Consider the following 17,736-nt stretch of genomic DNA (forward strand, 5'->3'; position numbering starts at 1 on the left):
CTAATGAAGTGCGGCCATGCATAAGCATCATTTCATTAAGCAAATTCCCCCCCCCCCCCCCCCCCGCAGCAACTTTGAAGTTTTAAACTACAAAGTACTGGCATGCGTCTAGCTGCTGTTCTCCCACTGGTACTTTGAATTGCTGGGGCAACTTCGAAATCCCCTTACTGCTCCATAATTGGTGCCCAAATTTTGAGTAAGGGGACTTCAAAGTTCCAGCGGATGTGCCATGGCTAGATGCGTGCTGGCACTTTGAAGTTGCTGTGTGGGTGGGTGGGATGGCAGCACTTCATTAGTAAACTGCCAACACCCTAATTACCATCCTTCCTTTGAAGGAAGGTGGTGGTGGTATAGACAAGCCCTAAGAGTATGTCTACACTACTGGGAAAATCAAAGCAGTTAGGGTCAATCTTCTGGAGTTTGATTTAATATGCCTGCTAGAGATGCAGGAAATCAAACTATCAGAGGTCAGCAGTTGACACCTGTACTCCTTGATATCAGAGGAGCAAGACAGGTTGACTTCCCTTTGTATAGGGTTAACACAGAGAAAGCTGTGCTAGTCTATAGTTCCTGACTCCCTAATTTGCTTACCTTGATCGTGTTTTTCTGATTTAATTGGAGACTGGAGGGGACCTCAAGGGATCATTTAGTCCAATCCCTGGCCCTCTTGGCAGGACTTTACAATCTCTCTGACATCTGTTTGCCCCACTCCCTAAATGGCTTTCTTAAGGATTGAGCTCATAACCCCAGGTTTAACAAGCTAATGCTCGAGCTACTAAGCTATCTCTCCTCCTGGATTTGTGAACCTTGATTACTATTTTTGGTTCTCTGTGCCTTAAATATTGAGTCTGTTCTGGTATGGCCATGGTCTGAAGAAGTGGGTCTGTCCCACAAAAGCTCATCACCTTATAAATTATTTTGTTAGTCTTTAAAGTGCTACTGGACTGCTTTTTTGCTTCACATAGAGGACTACCTAAGGTAATTACAGAGACATTGATTCCAGCTATGGTAATGCCGTAGCTAGAATTGAGTTTCTGCAATCAACTTAACTCCCTAGTTTAGCCCTCGGTCCTTTCTTTGGCGGAGTGACTTATACCTCTTGGCCCATAAGCCTGGCCCCACTGAAGACTCCCTAGGTTTTAAGCTCAGAAGGGACCAGGAGGCTCATCTCAGGCTGATTTCCTGCACAACACTGGCCAGAGACCTGCACGCAGTAACTCCTCCATGAAGCTCATCTAGGAGCAGCCGAGGGTGTAACACAAGGCCAAATGCAGGGCTCAGCCATAGGCAGTTTGAAGCCCAGAGGCCCAAGCAGACCCACCGCTACCCAAGGCACTAGCCGAGTCTCTTTCATCGAACACGCCCTTCACTGGCTCTTCTAGCATGTCATTGGCCAGAGCTTACCCTTAGATCCCGCCTACCCCCCGATTCTGTGTCCTGTGATTGGATAATTCATGGGCTACTCTTCGGTGTCTGTAGTCTGTGCCGCGAAACGTGGTCAGCTCGTCTCCTCGTTGGCCCTGTGATAGGGTACCTTGGTGGCCCCGCCCTGCTTGGTACTCGGGACGTCTCTCCCTTTGGCCACGCCCCCTTGGCCTTTGCCCGCCGTCTCACGGAAGCGGAGAGGTATTTGGGCGCGGGCCCCGCCCCCGGGTGACGTAAAGGCGTGTGATTGGCACTCGGGTGGGGCTGGGGCGCGGTAGTGGTGGACCGTGAGCGCTCGGCCGGAGCCGGGAGGATGGAGCAGGCAGAGCAGGGCCCCCGGGAACTGTGTTCTCACCCCCGAGCCAACGGCTGCAGCCTGACTGGACACGGGGCTTTGCGGAACGGATACGTGCGGGGCCTGCTCGGGGCCGAGACACAGGTGTGGGGCAGAGGAAGCTGGGTGCGGGCGAAGGGGCGGCCGGCGGGTGCAAGGTCCCCGATCTGCTGCCTGAGGCGAAGTGTGGGACCGGTCTCTGCCTGGGGTGGCCAGGAACCAGCGGTCACCGGGCCGGGGCTCCTTGGCCTCCCGGCGCCGTAATCAGGCAGCTGAGACGCGCCTCTCCTGGCTTCGCCGCCCGCGGGCTCCGTGTCGAGCGGTGCCAGTTGCCAGAGGTCGCTCTGCCGGCTCGGGCCCGCCTGGGATAGGGTGGATCCCGCGGAGAGGAAACGTAGCCCTGCTGCTTGGCCGGGCGGAGATGCCGGGACTGGGTGTGGCGCCGCAGACAGGAGCTGGCCGGAGGCGCTGGGTGCCCTGCCGGCAGGAGCTGAGTGGCTTCTGGTCTGCCTGGTGGCTGAGGGAGGGGAGTTTACAAGGGGCCGCCCCCTGGCTCTTGGGAGCCGCCAGTTTCTCCAGTCACCCTTCTGTTGGCTAGGACCGTGAGGCTGCTCAGCTTTGGCAGCAGGAGGTGCTGAGCTGCAGGGTGTGCATTTTCCCTGGGTAGGCTGAGCTCCAGACCAGCGGTCTATTTAGCCCAGTATCCGTCTTCCTAGTGTTGCCAGGGGCAGGTTCTTCAAAGAGAATGAACAGAACAGGGGAATTATGATGTGATCCATCCCACACATACAGACTCAGCTTCAGCTTCAGGCAGTCAACAGTTTAAAGACACTCAGAGCCATTTATGGAGGTTTAAAGACACTCTGACTATCTTGACTAAAAGTTTTGATGGACCCGTGTTTTAGGAATATTCCTGATTTATTTTGAATCCAGTTATGCTTGTGGCCTTTTCAGCATTCCTTGGCAATGAGTTCTAGAACTTTACAGTGCTTTGTGTGAAGAAGTGCTTCCTTTTCTTTTAGAAGTGCTGCTTATTAATTTCACTGGGTGATCTGTGGCTTACGTGTTACATGAAGGAGTACATAACACTTCCCTGTTCATTTATCCACACACTTTTTGCTTTTGGAGATCTCTATGGTACCCTCCCCAGTTGTCTTTTCTATGCTGTAATCTAAATAGTAGGCAAGTTAGCAACTAGAGGTGAGCAATTTAGGCTTGTGAGTGGGCTGCATGAGTGCCCTCTTTCATCTCATTGCACTCTAAGATTGTTGCAATCAAGGTGGTCTCATAGAGCAGACTACTTTTTCTAACTGTGCTTGCACACCTTGAAATTGCAGACTGTGACAATTGAATTGTAGCAGCACTTTGCTTGGATGCAGAGCAGGGATGTTAATTGGTAGCCTCACCCTAAATGGATGATTACTGGTTACAGTTAACTGGTGGGGCCTGGAGTAGCCCCAAGCCTGCTGCACAAGAGGCTGCTCCGTGCCTTGAGGTCTGCCATGGTCAGGGGTGCTTCAGCCTGATCTGAGCAGCCTTTGTCCATGACTGGCCCAGCCTGGGAGTGCTGTGGGCAGGGGCACTCCAGCCTGCTTAGAGCAGCTCTATCTGCAGTGGGCCCAGCCCTGGAGTACTATAGGCCGAGGCTGTTCAGCCTGAACAGAGCAGCCCCTGTTCACAGCAGAGTTGCCAATCCAGCCTGGCTGCAGTGGGTGGCAGGGCCTGCTCTAGCTCAGCCAGGCTGGAGTGACCCCATCTCTCTCTCTCCTCCTCCACTTGTTTAAGTAGTTAACAAATTAAAGGATTTTACATCTCTGAGACAGAGGGAGTGCTCTGCTCTTACAGTCAGTGTGTGCAGTCAGCATACACCTTTCTTTACATGCATGTCACTTTAGTAATATTGGTAGGAAAAAAAATTACATGGACATAAACAAGCAGAATCTGGCAATTGAGTGCATGGGTAGTGGTCAACAAAATGTCTTGTGTGCCATACATAGAACCCTGATGGGCCACGTGGTCTGCCATTGCTCTAATCTTGTTTGTTTCTCTTGTCATTATTTTTTTTCTAATTCAGATACATTTTTGAGGTGGTGCTGTTATCCTAATTTACAGAAAAGAACATTCCGTGGTTACACTCATATGTATTTTATTAAATGCAGCTATTTGATTAAAGGGAAAAAGGGAACTAGCTTTCAAGCACTCACCCCCATGCGCATTCATACCCTCTTGCACTCATACACAAGTGAAGTCACTCAGGTGAAGAGTTGCATAGGGACATGGGAGGAAACCAAGGCATAGCAGGTCCAGTGTGTCTGGCTGCAGTCATGAATCCTTGTCAGCTTGCTCTTTTGTCAGTGAAATACTCGGGGTCGCTCATTACCATCTGCCCTGGGGAGAAGGGGAAGGACCCAGGGCAGGCCTCCTCCTGCTTCCCCAGCCAGCCAAGACTAACTCTTGCAGAACAGTGATGACAAGAAGGACTTAATCTTTGTGCTCATCTTTTTATGTTTCTGTCCATAGTGCTTGTCCTGTCCCAGGATGCTTTGTGACCATGAGTGATCACTACCATCCAAGGACTCTGACTATGAGTTGTCGGCTAACAGGGGATGGGGCTTTGGTTGTCTCTTGATGAGGCCTTTTCCCTCTTTGTTGTGTGGGTTCTTTTGGAGGGCTCAGCTCCTATTATTCTCTGGCTGTCAAGGAGCTGCTGGTAGCTGGTCATCTAGACAGGCTGGCTTTGGGGACTGATTCCGTTGCACGTGCAAACACACTCTCCTCACTCACACAAAGGAAAGCTCATTTCAGAGAGAGAAATTTCTTTTACTAAGGAACAGCCAGGATTTCTTATAGACTTAATGTATTTATAACCAATTTTTTTACTTAATATGCATCTAGCAGCTGCTACAAAACAAAGCTTACAGAAGGTTACAGGACTTAAAGCCAGGAAAGGCTGAAAGTTACAGAACTTACCCCTGCATTTTACTGGGCTGGGTGGAGGCTTTATATAACAGTGGGGTTATCGTACTATGGATTGACTAATGGCATTATATTTTCTGTCTTTAATATCTGTACCATTCCTAAATCTGTTAGCTTTTTGACCAGTACTGCGCATTGAGTGGATGTTTTCACACAACACTCTGTGATGTTTCCAAGATATTTCAGTGATAACAATTAAATTATACTACATCATTTTGTATGTATACTTGGGATTGCTATCCAATGGATGTTATTTTGCATTTATCAGCACTGAACTGCATCTCACATTTTTTTGCCCACTCATCCAGTATTGTGTGATCCCTTTGTACCTCTTCAGTCTGCTTTTGTATCATCTGCAGACTTTACCATCTTCCTTTTTATCCCTATTTCTAGCTCATTTATCAATCTGTTGGTCACCAGTCCCAGTACAATTCCTAGAGGGACCTTGTCGTTTAACTCTTTCTGTTGTGAAAACTGACCATTTATTTCTGTCCTTTGTTTCCTATTATTTAATCAGTTGCCAAGCCTTAAGAGGGAAGATCCTCTCATGCCATGACCACCTACTTCACTTAGGAGCCTTTGGTGAGGGATTTTGTCAAAAGCTTTCTGAAAATCCAGGTACACTTACTGCATCCACTGAATTACCCTTGTCCATGTTTGACCCCTGCAAAGAATTCTAATAAATCTTGTGGTGGACAGCTGTGTTGACTCTTCCCCCGGCATATCCTGTTCATCTATATGTCTAATAATTTTGTTCTTCACTGTAGTTTCAGTCCCAGGAAAACTGGTTGAAGTTAAATTTCCTGGCCTGTAATTGCCAGAATTGCTTCTTGAGCCCTGCTGAAAATCGGTGTTATGTTATCTAGCCTCCAATCATCTGGCACAGAGGCTGATTTTAAACTACAGTATAGGTTATGTACCACAGTTGTTCTGTTTCATATTTGAGTTTCTTTCAGACGCTTGGGAGAATACCGTCTGGTTCTGGTGACATATTAGTGTTAATTTATCAGTTCCCCCCAGCCACAGACCTCCTCTACTTAGATCTCACTGTGGGACAATTCCTCAAATTTGTCTTCTAAAAGTAATGGCCCATAAGTGGGAGCCTTCCTTTGCAGTGAAGACCAGTGCAAAGAATTCATTTAGCTTCTCCCCAGTAGCCTTGCTTCCTTGCGTGTTCCTTTATTAAGTTGGTTTTCCAGTGGCTCCACTTATTGTTTAGCAGTCATCGTCTTCTGGTGTATTTAAAAATTCTTTTTCTAGGTGATCTTCGGATTCTTTTTTGGCCTGCCTAATTATACTTGTCAGAATTTGTGCTCTTCTATGTTTTCAGTAGGATTTGACATCCAGGTTTAAAAAATGTGGTGTTTTTTGTCTTTAACGGCCTCTTTTATTCAGTTTGGCCATGGTGTCAGTATTTTGGTCCTCTTTTTTTTTTAAAGTTTACCAATAGTTTGTCTTTTTATGGTGTTTTAAAACAGTTTCCATACGACTTGCAAGCATTTGATACTCGTAAGTTTTGCTTTTGCTAAATTAGCCTCTTTATTTTTGTGTGGTTTGCCTTTTTGAAGTTAAATGCTACTGTGGTGGGCTTCTTTGCTATTCTTCCCTAACAAGGATGTTAAATTTCACTGGTGCATCTAAGGTAATGGTGATGAGGTGTGGAAAGATTTGTTGGGGTACATAATACGATGATTTCTGGTTTTGTTATTGAATAAGTTAATCTACTGTGTGTTCTAGAAGCTTCTGTTTTGGGAGAATAGGTAGGTGCCTTTCTTAAAAAAAATATCTGCTTCTGGCATCTTTAGTGGCATTGGCATCTAAAAATGCATCTTCTCTGTCTGACTAAATGTGGCTTTTTCTTTCACCCTTTTCACACCTTACTACAATTAACTGTTTTTGTGACCTGGTTCAGTATACTTTGCCAGGGCTTACACCTAAAAATCACTCCTGTTTTATCCAGTGGTGCAGCATACAGGCAGGCAAGCCCACAGTTTAGCTGAAAAAAACATTATTACACCGTTTTTGGTCATCTGTACTTGCCTCAAGCCTCTGATTTTGATCTTTAACGTCTTATGTCTTGAGTCCTGACTAGTGTAATGTTTCTTTTGCTGTATGCTGTTGTGGCAGTTGAACTCTAGAGCTAAGTCTCCAGATCAAAATACCGTGTTTGGATGGATATTTTCAATGAAGGACCCTAAATTCTGGAATGTATTTCTGCGTTGATTTGTCAGAGCTGGAATTTGTTGACCTTTCAAGTGTGGAGTAAAACCCATGTGTTCTTTTTGTGTTTAGGTGGATGAACATGGAATTGAAGGTATCTTAGATGAAAACACAAACGAGTAAATATCACACAGAAGTGTTTGCTTATTGGACCGACTCTTGCTCTTTATTTGCCTAGTCTGGATTTAGATGAATGAGGTGGAAAGGAAAATCTGTGTCTTTTGTAATATTTCCCCTGCTGTCTGCTTTCTTAATTATGTGGTCTTAATTTTTCCTTCAAGTGCTATGTATTCGGTACCACCAAAGTCAGCCTGAGTTATCCAGTAAAATCAGTGTTTTTGTGGGTGTCCTCTGTGTAGTGTCTTTTAGCAGTCTTAGAGCAAACTACATATTCAGTAGTTGGCTGGAAGGAGATTTTTAATGTTTAGGACCCTTAAACTTCAGTGAGAAGTTCATTTTAGCAGATAATTGCTCCTGGAGTTGACAGTTGGGCTAATATATGATGAACATAAAAGGAGAGCTGCTTTTTTCAGTTAGTTTGAGGTTGCTGTTGTCCACATTAAAGAAGTGAGAGGTTATACCAGAGTGCTTTGTGACAGATCTGATGCTCTTTGCCATATGGTAAGGAAGGTACTGTACTTCACAGAAATGAATTTAAGGAAGAAAATTGGATGTTATATTGGTAGTAGTGACCAGCATTGATTAGTTTAGGACAGGAAAGTACTCAGCATCTTTTATCCTAAAACTCTTGTTCAGCTATACACACGCTACTTCTTCATTGCCCAAAATACCACCATAGCTGGTGGGGTGGATAACACAGTAGTTTAACAATGAACAATATTTAGAAAATAGAGTACCTCAGCTAACTGAAGCTACTGATTTTTAAAGTGTATTGGTGGAGTAGGGTAAGAAATAACTTGTGGTTTCAGGGCCTCCTCTCTCTCGATGGTAGGACAAACTAGATAAAATGGGTAAAAATTAGCTGAGTTTCTTTTTGTGGTGTGCTCAATGTAGAAACTCTAGCCTGGTAGATGTCTTGAGGCTTTCTTGGGGACAGGGCCATCATAAATGGTGTGTGGGTGTCTAGGGCATTCACTGCCCCACTGAGAAGCAGGGCTCAGCAGGCCGGGATCCTGCTGCAGAGCAGAGGAGGCTGCTGCTTGTGCTTCCTGTGTGGTGAGTTCTGAGAGGGACAAGGGCAAGCAACACCTTCCCTCCCCCAGTCCGCCCCCCCCCCCCCCCCCCCCCGAGCTGCTGCCCTATTTCATCTACTGGATGGGATGGCTCTGCTTGGGGCTAACGGGTAACCAAAATGTACAGTACTGTGCACGAATGTGTATATTTGGGTGAATTAGAAGGAAAAGTTAGTTTAATGTGAGTGTGCCTGAGGGTTGGAATGCGGAGCTAACATGTCATACGGTCATGGTCGTGGTAGGCACTTTGCCTGAATGTTTTAGCTTTATCCCATGCTTCCCCATCTGTGTTTTGTGCTTTTAAACAATGTCTTGTTTTATAAATTCAGCAGCTAATACAGTGAGGCCTCATCTCTAATATCTTGTAGCCTGTAGATTAAATTAAAATGACTGACTAATGTTATCATGCTTATTAACTCCATTCAGTCACTTCACTTTGTGGACAGGTATCGGAGAGGTAGCCGTGTTAGTCTGAATCTTCAAAAACAACAAGAAGTCCTGTGGCACCTTAAAGACTAACAGATATTTTGGAGCGTAAGCTTTCATGCATCTGATGAAGCAGGTCTTTGCCCATGAAAGCTTATATTCCAAAATATCTGTTAGTCTTTAAGGTGCCACAGGACTTCTTGTTGCTTTTCACTTTGGAGTTTTTCAAAAGCTTTTTGGTGATGGGACAGGTTTGTATTTTTGGCTGGTGCATTGGGAAAGGAATTCATGGTCTGAAGATAAAGTGTGATGGGGCAGGGAGAGGCATTTAGCTTCCTTTAGTTGAATAAATTATTGTAGAAGTTGCTTTCCCAGCATACCTAGACATTAACTGTGCTGGAGGAAGTTTAAAAAAATCTGATTTTCATTTCCAAACTATCTTAATCCATGAAGAATCTTACTTGTCTTAATGCAATGTCAGAACTGTATGTATTTCATTGTGTGAAGAAGACCATAGACATCTGTTAATAGCAAGACACAAAGAAGTGCAGAAGCTGAACAATAAGCCCCTGTGATTCCTTCTTGTGTTAACGTCCAGTGGTGGCATGTGAGGTTATGCTGAAATAAGAAAAATGTTAAGTTACTTGGTATAATTTGTTTACACATTATATACACTGAAATTATTACAGGGTGGAATAAAGTAATTAGGAGGCTGCAGGGTGGAATAATTTTAATACTTGGATTTAAACCATTGATTTAAATCAAGCTACAAATAAAGCTAAGACCTGATTTTGCTTAGAGTGCACTTAATTTTTGAAGTAAGCCTACCCTAATTGAACTTACTGACACTCCTGTTTTTTGAGAGGGCAAGTATAGAATTGGATTCACTAGGGAAAGCTGAGTTATGCTGAAGTTTAATAGAGAATAGACTTATGTAAGGCATCATCATTATGGTCTGTGGCCCCAATGTTAAAAATAAACGGCAAGTATCATGTAATGTAATATAAAATAAGAAAATGACAGTCAGTGGCAATTCTAGATTTCTTTTACTGCAGCTTTCTGTATTGTATACTTGAGTGGTAAACTCTAAATCTACTAAAACAATGAAAAGTCCAATAGTACTTTATAGACTAACAGATATTTTCCAGCATAAGCTTTCAGGGGGCAAAGACCCTCTTCATCAGATGGAATATAATGGAGGCTCCAGAGGAGGGTCTAATTATACAGGCTTCTGAGAAGGAGGGAGTCCTAGTCAGCAGGAATTCCAGAGATGAAGAGGTCAATTTAGTCAGGGAGGATGTGGTCCACTAGCAGAAGCTAATGTGGAGGTATAAACGCCAAGGAGAAACTGCTTTTGTAGCTGGCCAGCCACTCCCAGTCTCTGTTCAGTCCTTGATTGATGGTGTCAAATTTGCAAATGAGTTGTAGCTCTGCAGTTTCTCTTTGCAGTCTGTTTAGAAGGTTTTTTTGTTGTTGTTTTTTCTTTGCAGGATGGCTACTTTTAAATCTGCTACTCAGTGTCCAGGGAGATTGAAGTGTTCTCCTACAGGTTTTTCTATGTTACTGTTCCTGATATCCGGCTTGTGTCCATTTTTTCTTTTACATAGAGATGGTCCAGTTTGGACAATGTGTATGGCAGAGGGGCATTGCTGATGCATGATGGTATATGTTACATCCAGTATTTTTGCAGGTGAATGAGTCCCTGATGGTGTGGCTGATGAGGTTAGGTCCTCTGATGGTGTCACTGGTGTAGATATGTGCCCAGAGTTGGCACTGAGGTTTGTTGCAGGGATTGGTTCCTGAAGTAGTTACTGTGGTGCAGTCTATAGTTGCTTGAGAGAATTTGTTTCAGGTTGGCAGGCTGTCTGTAGGTGAGGCTTAGCCTGCCTCCCAACGTCTGTGAGAGTAAGGGATTGTTGTCCCTGATGACTGACTCACTGAGGGGGTTTGAGATGGGGCTGTATGTGGTGGCCAGTGGTGTTCTGTTTTCCTTGTTGGACCTGTCTTGTAGCAGATGGCTTCTGGGTACACGTCTGGCTCTGTCAATCTAGTTAACTAATTAAACAAGCCTTAAGGAATAGCTACACTAATCTTCTTTCCCTAGCAACTTTCAACATAGCAAACAGCTTGGAAATTTACTTGACAAGTCACATTTATACTAAAAGGCAAATTGAATTATTTCAGTTACTAACAAATTGATCCACTCTGCCATATCCACATCTTCATCCTCATCATTTTCTCCCAATAAGCAGTTTTCCTTATAATGTTTCATTCTTACAACTAGGCCATACATGTCCTCCTTGCACTGTTTATTTACACTTGGCACATTTGCCTTTTTTATTCAGGAAATGAATTTCTTCGAAATATTGTCAGGTAGGGTCTCTCTTATGCCCAGAAGCCAGGACAGGTTTTGTTTCTTAAAGGTGTGGTGGAATATGGGATGCACTTTGTATGCTGAGTTCTTTTCCTTTTTTCTTTCCAGTCTACGCCACTACTCCTTTCTATCCTGTTTCTGTCCTTTCCTGTGTATTATATGACTAAGACAATGTCTTAACTAACTTCTCTGCTGTGGTTGGCCAAGGCCCACCACCCATAAGCACAGAACAAAAACAATCCTATCCATCTTATGTCTTCCTTTGCACATGTTCCTTTTCAATCTGCTGAGAAATTGAGGGCTCAGAACTTTCAGGAAACAAGAGCTAGTAGTTAGGCTGGACGGACTAGAGCCATTCATTTTTATGGGACTGTAAGAGTATGTGTATAATTTTTGTAATGACATTTAATTGTATCTTGTTTTTAAATGAGAAATTCAATATTTTATTTTTAATCAGATTTAAGTAAAGAGTCCTGTTTAATTGTTTTAAAAATCACAGATTTTATCCATCCTATTTAGGCATGAAAGAAGATTTCTGCACCTAGATGAGTGGCTAGAACATTGAGAAAGGCAACACAATGCAAGTCAGAATTTGGTCAGAACATCAGTTGCTACCTCTCTTTGTCAGAAATGCAGTAGGTTGTTTAATGACCTGAAGTTGTCTGAACTAACCATCTCCAACAACTGCTTGTACTACTATGATGGAGGAGCGTGTCCAATGAATTGACACCACCACTTCTTGCAGAATCTTGCGCTTTCCTGGGAGGTCCCAAATGCACATTTTGACCATGCTCAGCTTTGTGTAGGTTGTAAGACTAATCCTTAATATATTACCAAAAGGTGGATTAAGTGGAATGCTGTAAGTACCCACTCTGAGTTGCAGCATTACAGGAAATGTTTGTTCACAAAAATAATTTCAATTCAGTGAAGAAACTATCAAATTCCAACAAATCACTGTGGAAGATTGAGTAAAGACATTTAGTCCTGTTATGGTGTAGTGTCATCTCCACTCCATCTTTCTTATAGTTTAAGAAACCTTAGGATGACTGTTTGAATAGTTTCCCAAAGCAGCACTAGCTTTTTTTTTCTTAGCATTTAGAGAGAAGTACAATACAATGAACATGTGGCAAATATGCTGCAATTTAGACAATTTTGCCATTAGAAAGGAAACTTCCCAAGATGACTGTAGCCCTGGGAACATCCGCCTTGATCTTATATGCTACAGAACCACCCTCCCTCTCTCATAATACCTTAAAGCTGACTTGAAACAAACAGCAACCCATGCTCCCACAACAGATGCCTGGGGACAAAAATTGTAATGTGATGCACAATTCATGAAGACTCCTGCATTTGCCTTTGATGGTCATCTGCCCACAAGGGTGCTACATGGTTGCTTTACAACAAACTCCTTTTGTTCTGAAATATGTCGACCTTTATTTTCTCTTACCCTATGCTGCACTTTGGTACTAAGTAGAGTAATCTGCAGTAAGCATGAATGAGATCAGATCCTCTCTATACAATCCCTTAATTCTACTACAATCAAAAATATTTCATCCTTTAATTAATTTTTCTTCCATCCACCAACATTCCTTCATTGCAAAATGGTCTTTTTAACTCATTTTCAGGAACATGCCTTTTCTGAGGGCTACCTACACAGATACTCACACCTAGGGATCTATGAGGAAATTTAGCTCTTACCAGAGACACACAGAACTTAGCAGGGAAACAAAGGAGGATAGGAGCTGTTAGTTGCTAGCAGCTCCTTATGCCCTCATTGATTCCCCACGGTGGATGAAGTCAGCTCCCTGCTCTGGCCACTCTGAGCAGTGATGGCATCCACAGTGGCAAGTGACCTAAAATAGGGACCTCCATCACTGAGAGGAGGAAGTGATTTTTAAGTAGTTTTGTTCTAAGATGAACACTTCTACCTCCTACCTTTAACCTGCCGAGCAGTAACACCAAAAAGAGTGTGTGCCGCATTTCTTTAAATGTCAGTCCCTCCCACTTGGAAGGGAGTTGGGAGCATAATATGGTTCATCTGCCTGCCTCAAGGATGGTCCCTTCACTATACCTCAAGGAAAACCTTCACCCTAACAATTAACCAGTCACACGTACAGCCATAATTCCATGGGCTTTCCCCCTCCAAGAAGCAGAGACTTGCCTCTTTAGTCTATGATTCTAGAGAGTGAATAAAGAGTGCTGAAGGGAGTCCTTGTACACAACAGCATACAGGCTTGAGTCAAGCCTCTTTGTAAAGACTCTGCAGAACCATGCTTGTTTTCTGAGCATTCATCAGGTTGCCAGTGATTGCAAAACTTCTGCCAGCCCTTCAGCATTCGGTGGGTTTCTCTGGGCTTTGTTTGTGTGAAAATGCTGAGGTCCAGCTAAATCTTCTTACTCTTCTTGCTTTTTTTTCTTCTTGCTATTGATTAGTCTTTTATAAAATAAAGTTTTAGTTTTTCATTTTTCAACCCTTATCTTCTTTTCACGCTACCCATGTTATGTAGTCCTAATACAGTTCTTTCTTACGTGCATCATAGGTTCAGTAGAACTCCGTTTATCTGAGTGGCCATTATTCATTTTAACTAAACCAAGTGCCGCCTGGACCCCTGGCTGACAGCCCAAATTCTGCCCATTCTCCTGATTATCTGAATTTTGTATTATCTCCAATAATCAGAGTGGATAAACTGGGTTCCACTGTGCTTAGAATTCTGAGGGATTTCAATCAATAGACTTCAAAGTGCTGTTTGTGAATAAGTAAGCTTTACCACTCATACTTTAAAGATAGTTGAAACCAAATCTCAGAGAGGTGGAAGACAATTGTTATAAATGTGAGTGCCCATCTTAACCCATATTATGTTTCAAGTTACAGGATTTTCAGAGGGCTGAGCTGTAACTGAAGTTAATACAAGCTGCGGCACCTCAGAAAGTCAGCACCTTTACTGAGATGCAAAAATAATAATGTTCTAACTTTCAAGCATTCAAAATTTAAGTTAGTTACTTGCCCAAAGTCAGGAGAAAAGATGAGAACAGAAAGCACATTGCCCAGTTCCAAAGCCTGGAAGTCCCACTATATTAAAAGAGAGCTGTCCAGAAACTCAGTTGGTATCTGCCAGTGAAAGTAACAATCCAACCAGCAGACCAAATTTCATAATTACTCCTGGTCACATGCCACCAGAGGTGCATAGCACACATGCTGAGAGAAACCCTGCAACATCAGTCTCCTTTCCCTTCCACATCTAGGCCCAACAGAGCCAAGCAGCCCAGGGCCTCACAAAACCATTCCAGAATGTACAATGCATTATGATTGTGGGTGAGACTTCAATATGTTGTTATGTAAGGGTAGTTTTCACCTTAGCTTTCATTCTGCACTTGTTCTTGTGCTAGGAACACTGCCCAGTTACGCAGTGTAAAATCCTAGAGTAAAAAGGTTCTTCTCTCATATTTTTTTCAAAACAAAGGAGTGTGATTTGTGTAGGACCTTTCCTTTCCATAACAGAAATGATTCACTTTATTGAATAGAATGAGAGGTTGCATATCTTGTTTGGTGTCAGTCTGATCTTCATGGAGAGGAGTTTTACTGTCAGTGCTCTGCTGTCTATAAAAACACTTTAGTTTCTGGTAGTCCTAACCTGGGCCTATTAAATTGCATCATTCGTATGGAGTACAGCCATCTTGAAGGATTGAAGATCAAGAGGTCGCTGCTGTAGCCAGTTCCCAGTCCATTAAGTGCCTTGTATTTCAGGAGAAAAGATTTTAAATTCTAGTTTGAAGTAAATGGAGTTCTCACAACACCTGTAACACTTGCATTGTGAATTGTTCATAAAGCAAGATACCAAGTGCTTTATCAGCCTAAGGGTTTGTCTATACTACCACTTTACTTCACTGCAACTTCTCACTTGGGTGTGAATTCCCCCTTCCCTTACAGTTCTGTAAAGCGCCAGTGAAAGGGGCTCCCAGCTATGGCAGTTACGCACCTCCTTTAGATGACTAACAGATATTTTGGAGCATAAGCTTTCGTGGGCAAAGACCCGCTTCGTCAGATGAGTGGGGGCTCCAGAGAAGGACCTAAATTTATAGGGTCATGGAATTTAGACCCTCCTCAGGAACCCCCACTCATACATCTGATGAAGTGGGTCTTTGCCCACGAAAGCTTATGCTGCACAATATCTTGCCATCCCCCTCCTATGTATTTGTTTTGTCAGCTTTTATTATACTTTTTTGCCTCTGTACTTATAAATTTCAGTCTGTATTGGAAATGAGCTTGATCTGATGAAGTGGGTCTGTCCCACAAAGCTCATCACCGAACAAATAATTTTGTTAGTCATTAAAGTGCTACGTTTCTGCTGGGGTTTTTTTCTCCAAAATATCTGTTGTCCTGTGGCACCTTATAGACTTTCTTGTTTATTTTTGAAGTTGCAGACTAACTTGGCTACCCCTCTGATTCTTCTTTAGATGGCTGATGTGGAGCACTGTGAGTTCTTTCCTAGTGCTGGTTCTGTGGCCAGGCATTAAAGTTTTAAATATAGACTTACAACTCCTACAAAAAAGACTTAGTTTATCGAACTCCAGGTACAGCAAATTACAAGAGGGTAATGAAAGAATGAATCATTGCAGCATTTTGTACAACTTCCTTACCACAAAACCAAAGCTTTTTCATGAAAATGAAAGTAAATTCACTGCTTCAGTTCTCTTTTTAAGATTGTTTTTTAAACTGCAAAAGCACAATATAATGTGATGTTTAAATTTCAGGCTTTGTTACGAACTCAACTAAAGCCTGGGAAAGCTTGAGATTCAGCCCAAGGCCCAGTGCTTTCAGAAATGTCATGTGCTGGCAAAGTATTACTATCCCACCATCCACCCACACAGGGCAGGAGAGGGGGTTTTGTTTTTCTTTTTCTCAAGGTGAGTAAAATCTGTGGGACTTTTTCCATTCAGTCATGGTAAACAGTAAGAACGCAGATTTTGTACTTAGGCTGGCAAATATTTCAAGGAGCAGTAAATGGATTTTTTTTTTTTTTTTTTTTTTTTTAAAACCCAGAACATCACTGAATAATTCAAGTATTCCAGTTATAATCACCCAGCCGCCCAGGGTGGATAAAAATCAACACCCTTTTTAAAAGTGCAAGATGATGATGATGCAAAGCCTGTTTTTGTAAGAATGAAACATCATAAGGAAAACTGATTATTAGGGAAAAATGATCTCGGTGCAGTAGCTGTGCTAGTCTCTAGTTTCTCTTTCACTTTCACATCCACACACCCAAGCAGTCCTGTAGCACCTTAAAGACTAACAATGTTGTTTGTTAGGTAATGAGTTGTCGTAGGTAAGACCCACAAAAATCTGATCAGGTTAGTATTACCCACGAAAGCTCATTACCCAACAAAATCATTAGTCTTTAAGGTGCTACAAGGGAAAAAGATGTGTATATGGCTGAGTACTAAACCAGTTGACCCAACTTAAATAATTCACTTTTGCAATGCATCATTAAGATGCGCTCTCTCTGTCTTTTTAGTAGGTGTGATTTGACAAGTAAATTCCCAAGCTGTTTGCTGTGTGGAATGGTGCGAGAAAAAAATTAGTTTAGCTAATTCTTATGTCTCTTTTTTAATTAGTTACTTAGGTTAAGAATCTGTCACTCAAGTATACAATACAGAAAGCTGCAGTGTAAGAAATCTCGAGTTTCAGTTACCACTGGCTATAGTTTTCTTAAAACATGCCCCTTATTTTGGAACATCATGACCACAGGCCGTAATGATGATGCCATGAGTCTATTCCCTATTTTACTTCAACATAACTCAGCTTTTCCAATGGAACCCCATTCTATACTAGCTTTCTCAAAAAACCAAGGCGCCAGTGAGTTCAATGGGGCTTACTTCAAAATTAAATGTGAGAGGTAGCCGAGTTCATCTGTATCTTCAAAAACAACAAGAAGTCCTGTTGCACCTTGTAGGCTAACTGATATTTTGGAGCATAAGCTTTGGTGGGCAAAGACCTGCTTCGTCAGATGCATGAGTGGGGGCGTTTCAGAGGAGGATTTATAAAGGATCTCTCAGTAAAGGGGAGGGCCAGAGCTGACAAGGTCTATTCAGTCAGGGGGGATGTGGCCCATTGTCAGTTGCTAATGTGGAGCTGTGAACATCAAGAATGGAGAAACACAACATAGAACAGTCCTTGTTAACATAGGAAGTAGGAACATTCAGCAGAGTTCATTGGGGGTTGGGGTGGAGCTCTGCTCTTTCCCCACAAACCAAGGCTGACTAGCTTTCAGTGGCCCACCCTTAGTTATGCCTGCCAGTTTGTCTGGTCTGGCTATGGTTTGAAGAAGTGGGTCTGTCCCACGAAAGCTCACCTAATAAACTATTTTGCTAGTCTTCAAAGTGCTACTTGACTGCTTTTTGATTTGATCGTGTGTAGACTAGCACGGCTTCCTCTCTGTTAGTTATGCCTGTTCTCCTCCTCTGTCTCTGGTCTCTCTTCTGGGCAGTCTGGTCTGGTCACCTGACCTGCACCTCTCTTTTCTTCAACTCAGTAGCAGCCCACTGGCTCTTGAAAAGGGCCCCAGCCACCAATTGCAGGCTATAGAGAGGCTAACTGTCCTCTGGCTGCAGGCAACCTAGAGGTATTCACACCTTTCTTTCCTTTAAAGGTCTTAGTAATGATCAGATACCCTTGTCTCACCACCTAGTTATTTGTGAAATAACCTGTCCAATGTGTGTAATCTGTACTGTAAACCCTCAAAATACTTGGCTTCAAGTCGTGTGTAACTCACTTTAATGTGAGTTAAGCA

General features: G+C 43.0%; 1 protein-coding gene across 1 annotated transcript in view; it reads left to right on the forward strand.

Moving 5' to 3' along the window:
- Nucleotides 1–1,700: 1,700 nt before the first annotated feature.
- The window catches only part of SPTLC2 (serine palmitoyltransferase long chain base subunit 2), a 107,554-nt gene continuing 91,518 nt past the window's right edge, over nucleotides 1,701–17,736 (forward strand). Inside the window, exon 1 of the mRNA XM_074996707.1 lies at nucleotides 1,701–1,864. Coding sequence (XP_074852808.1) covers nucleotides 1,739–1,864 — 126 coding nt within the window. The 5' untranslated portion in view covers nucleotides 1,701–1,738. The remainder of the gene's footprint in view (nucleotides 1,865–17,736) is intronic.

Source organism: Carettochelys insculpta, chromosome 6, assembly GCF_033958435.1.
Source record: "Carettochelys insculpta isolate YL-2023 chromosome 6, ASM3395843v1, whole genome shotgun sequence".
Taxonomy (NCBI): Eukaryota; Metazoa; Chordata; order Testudines; family Carettochelyidae; genus Carettochelys; species Carettochelys insculpta.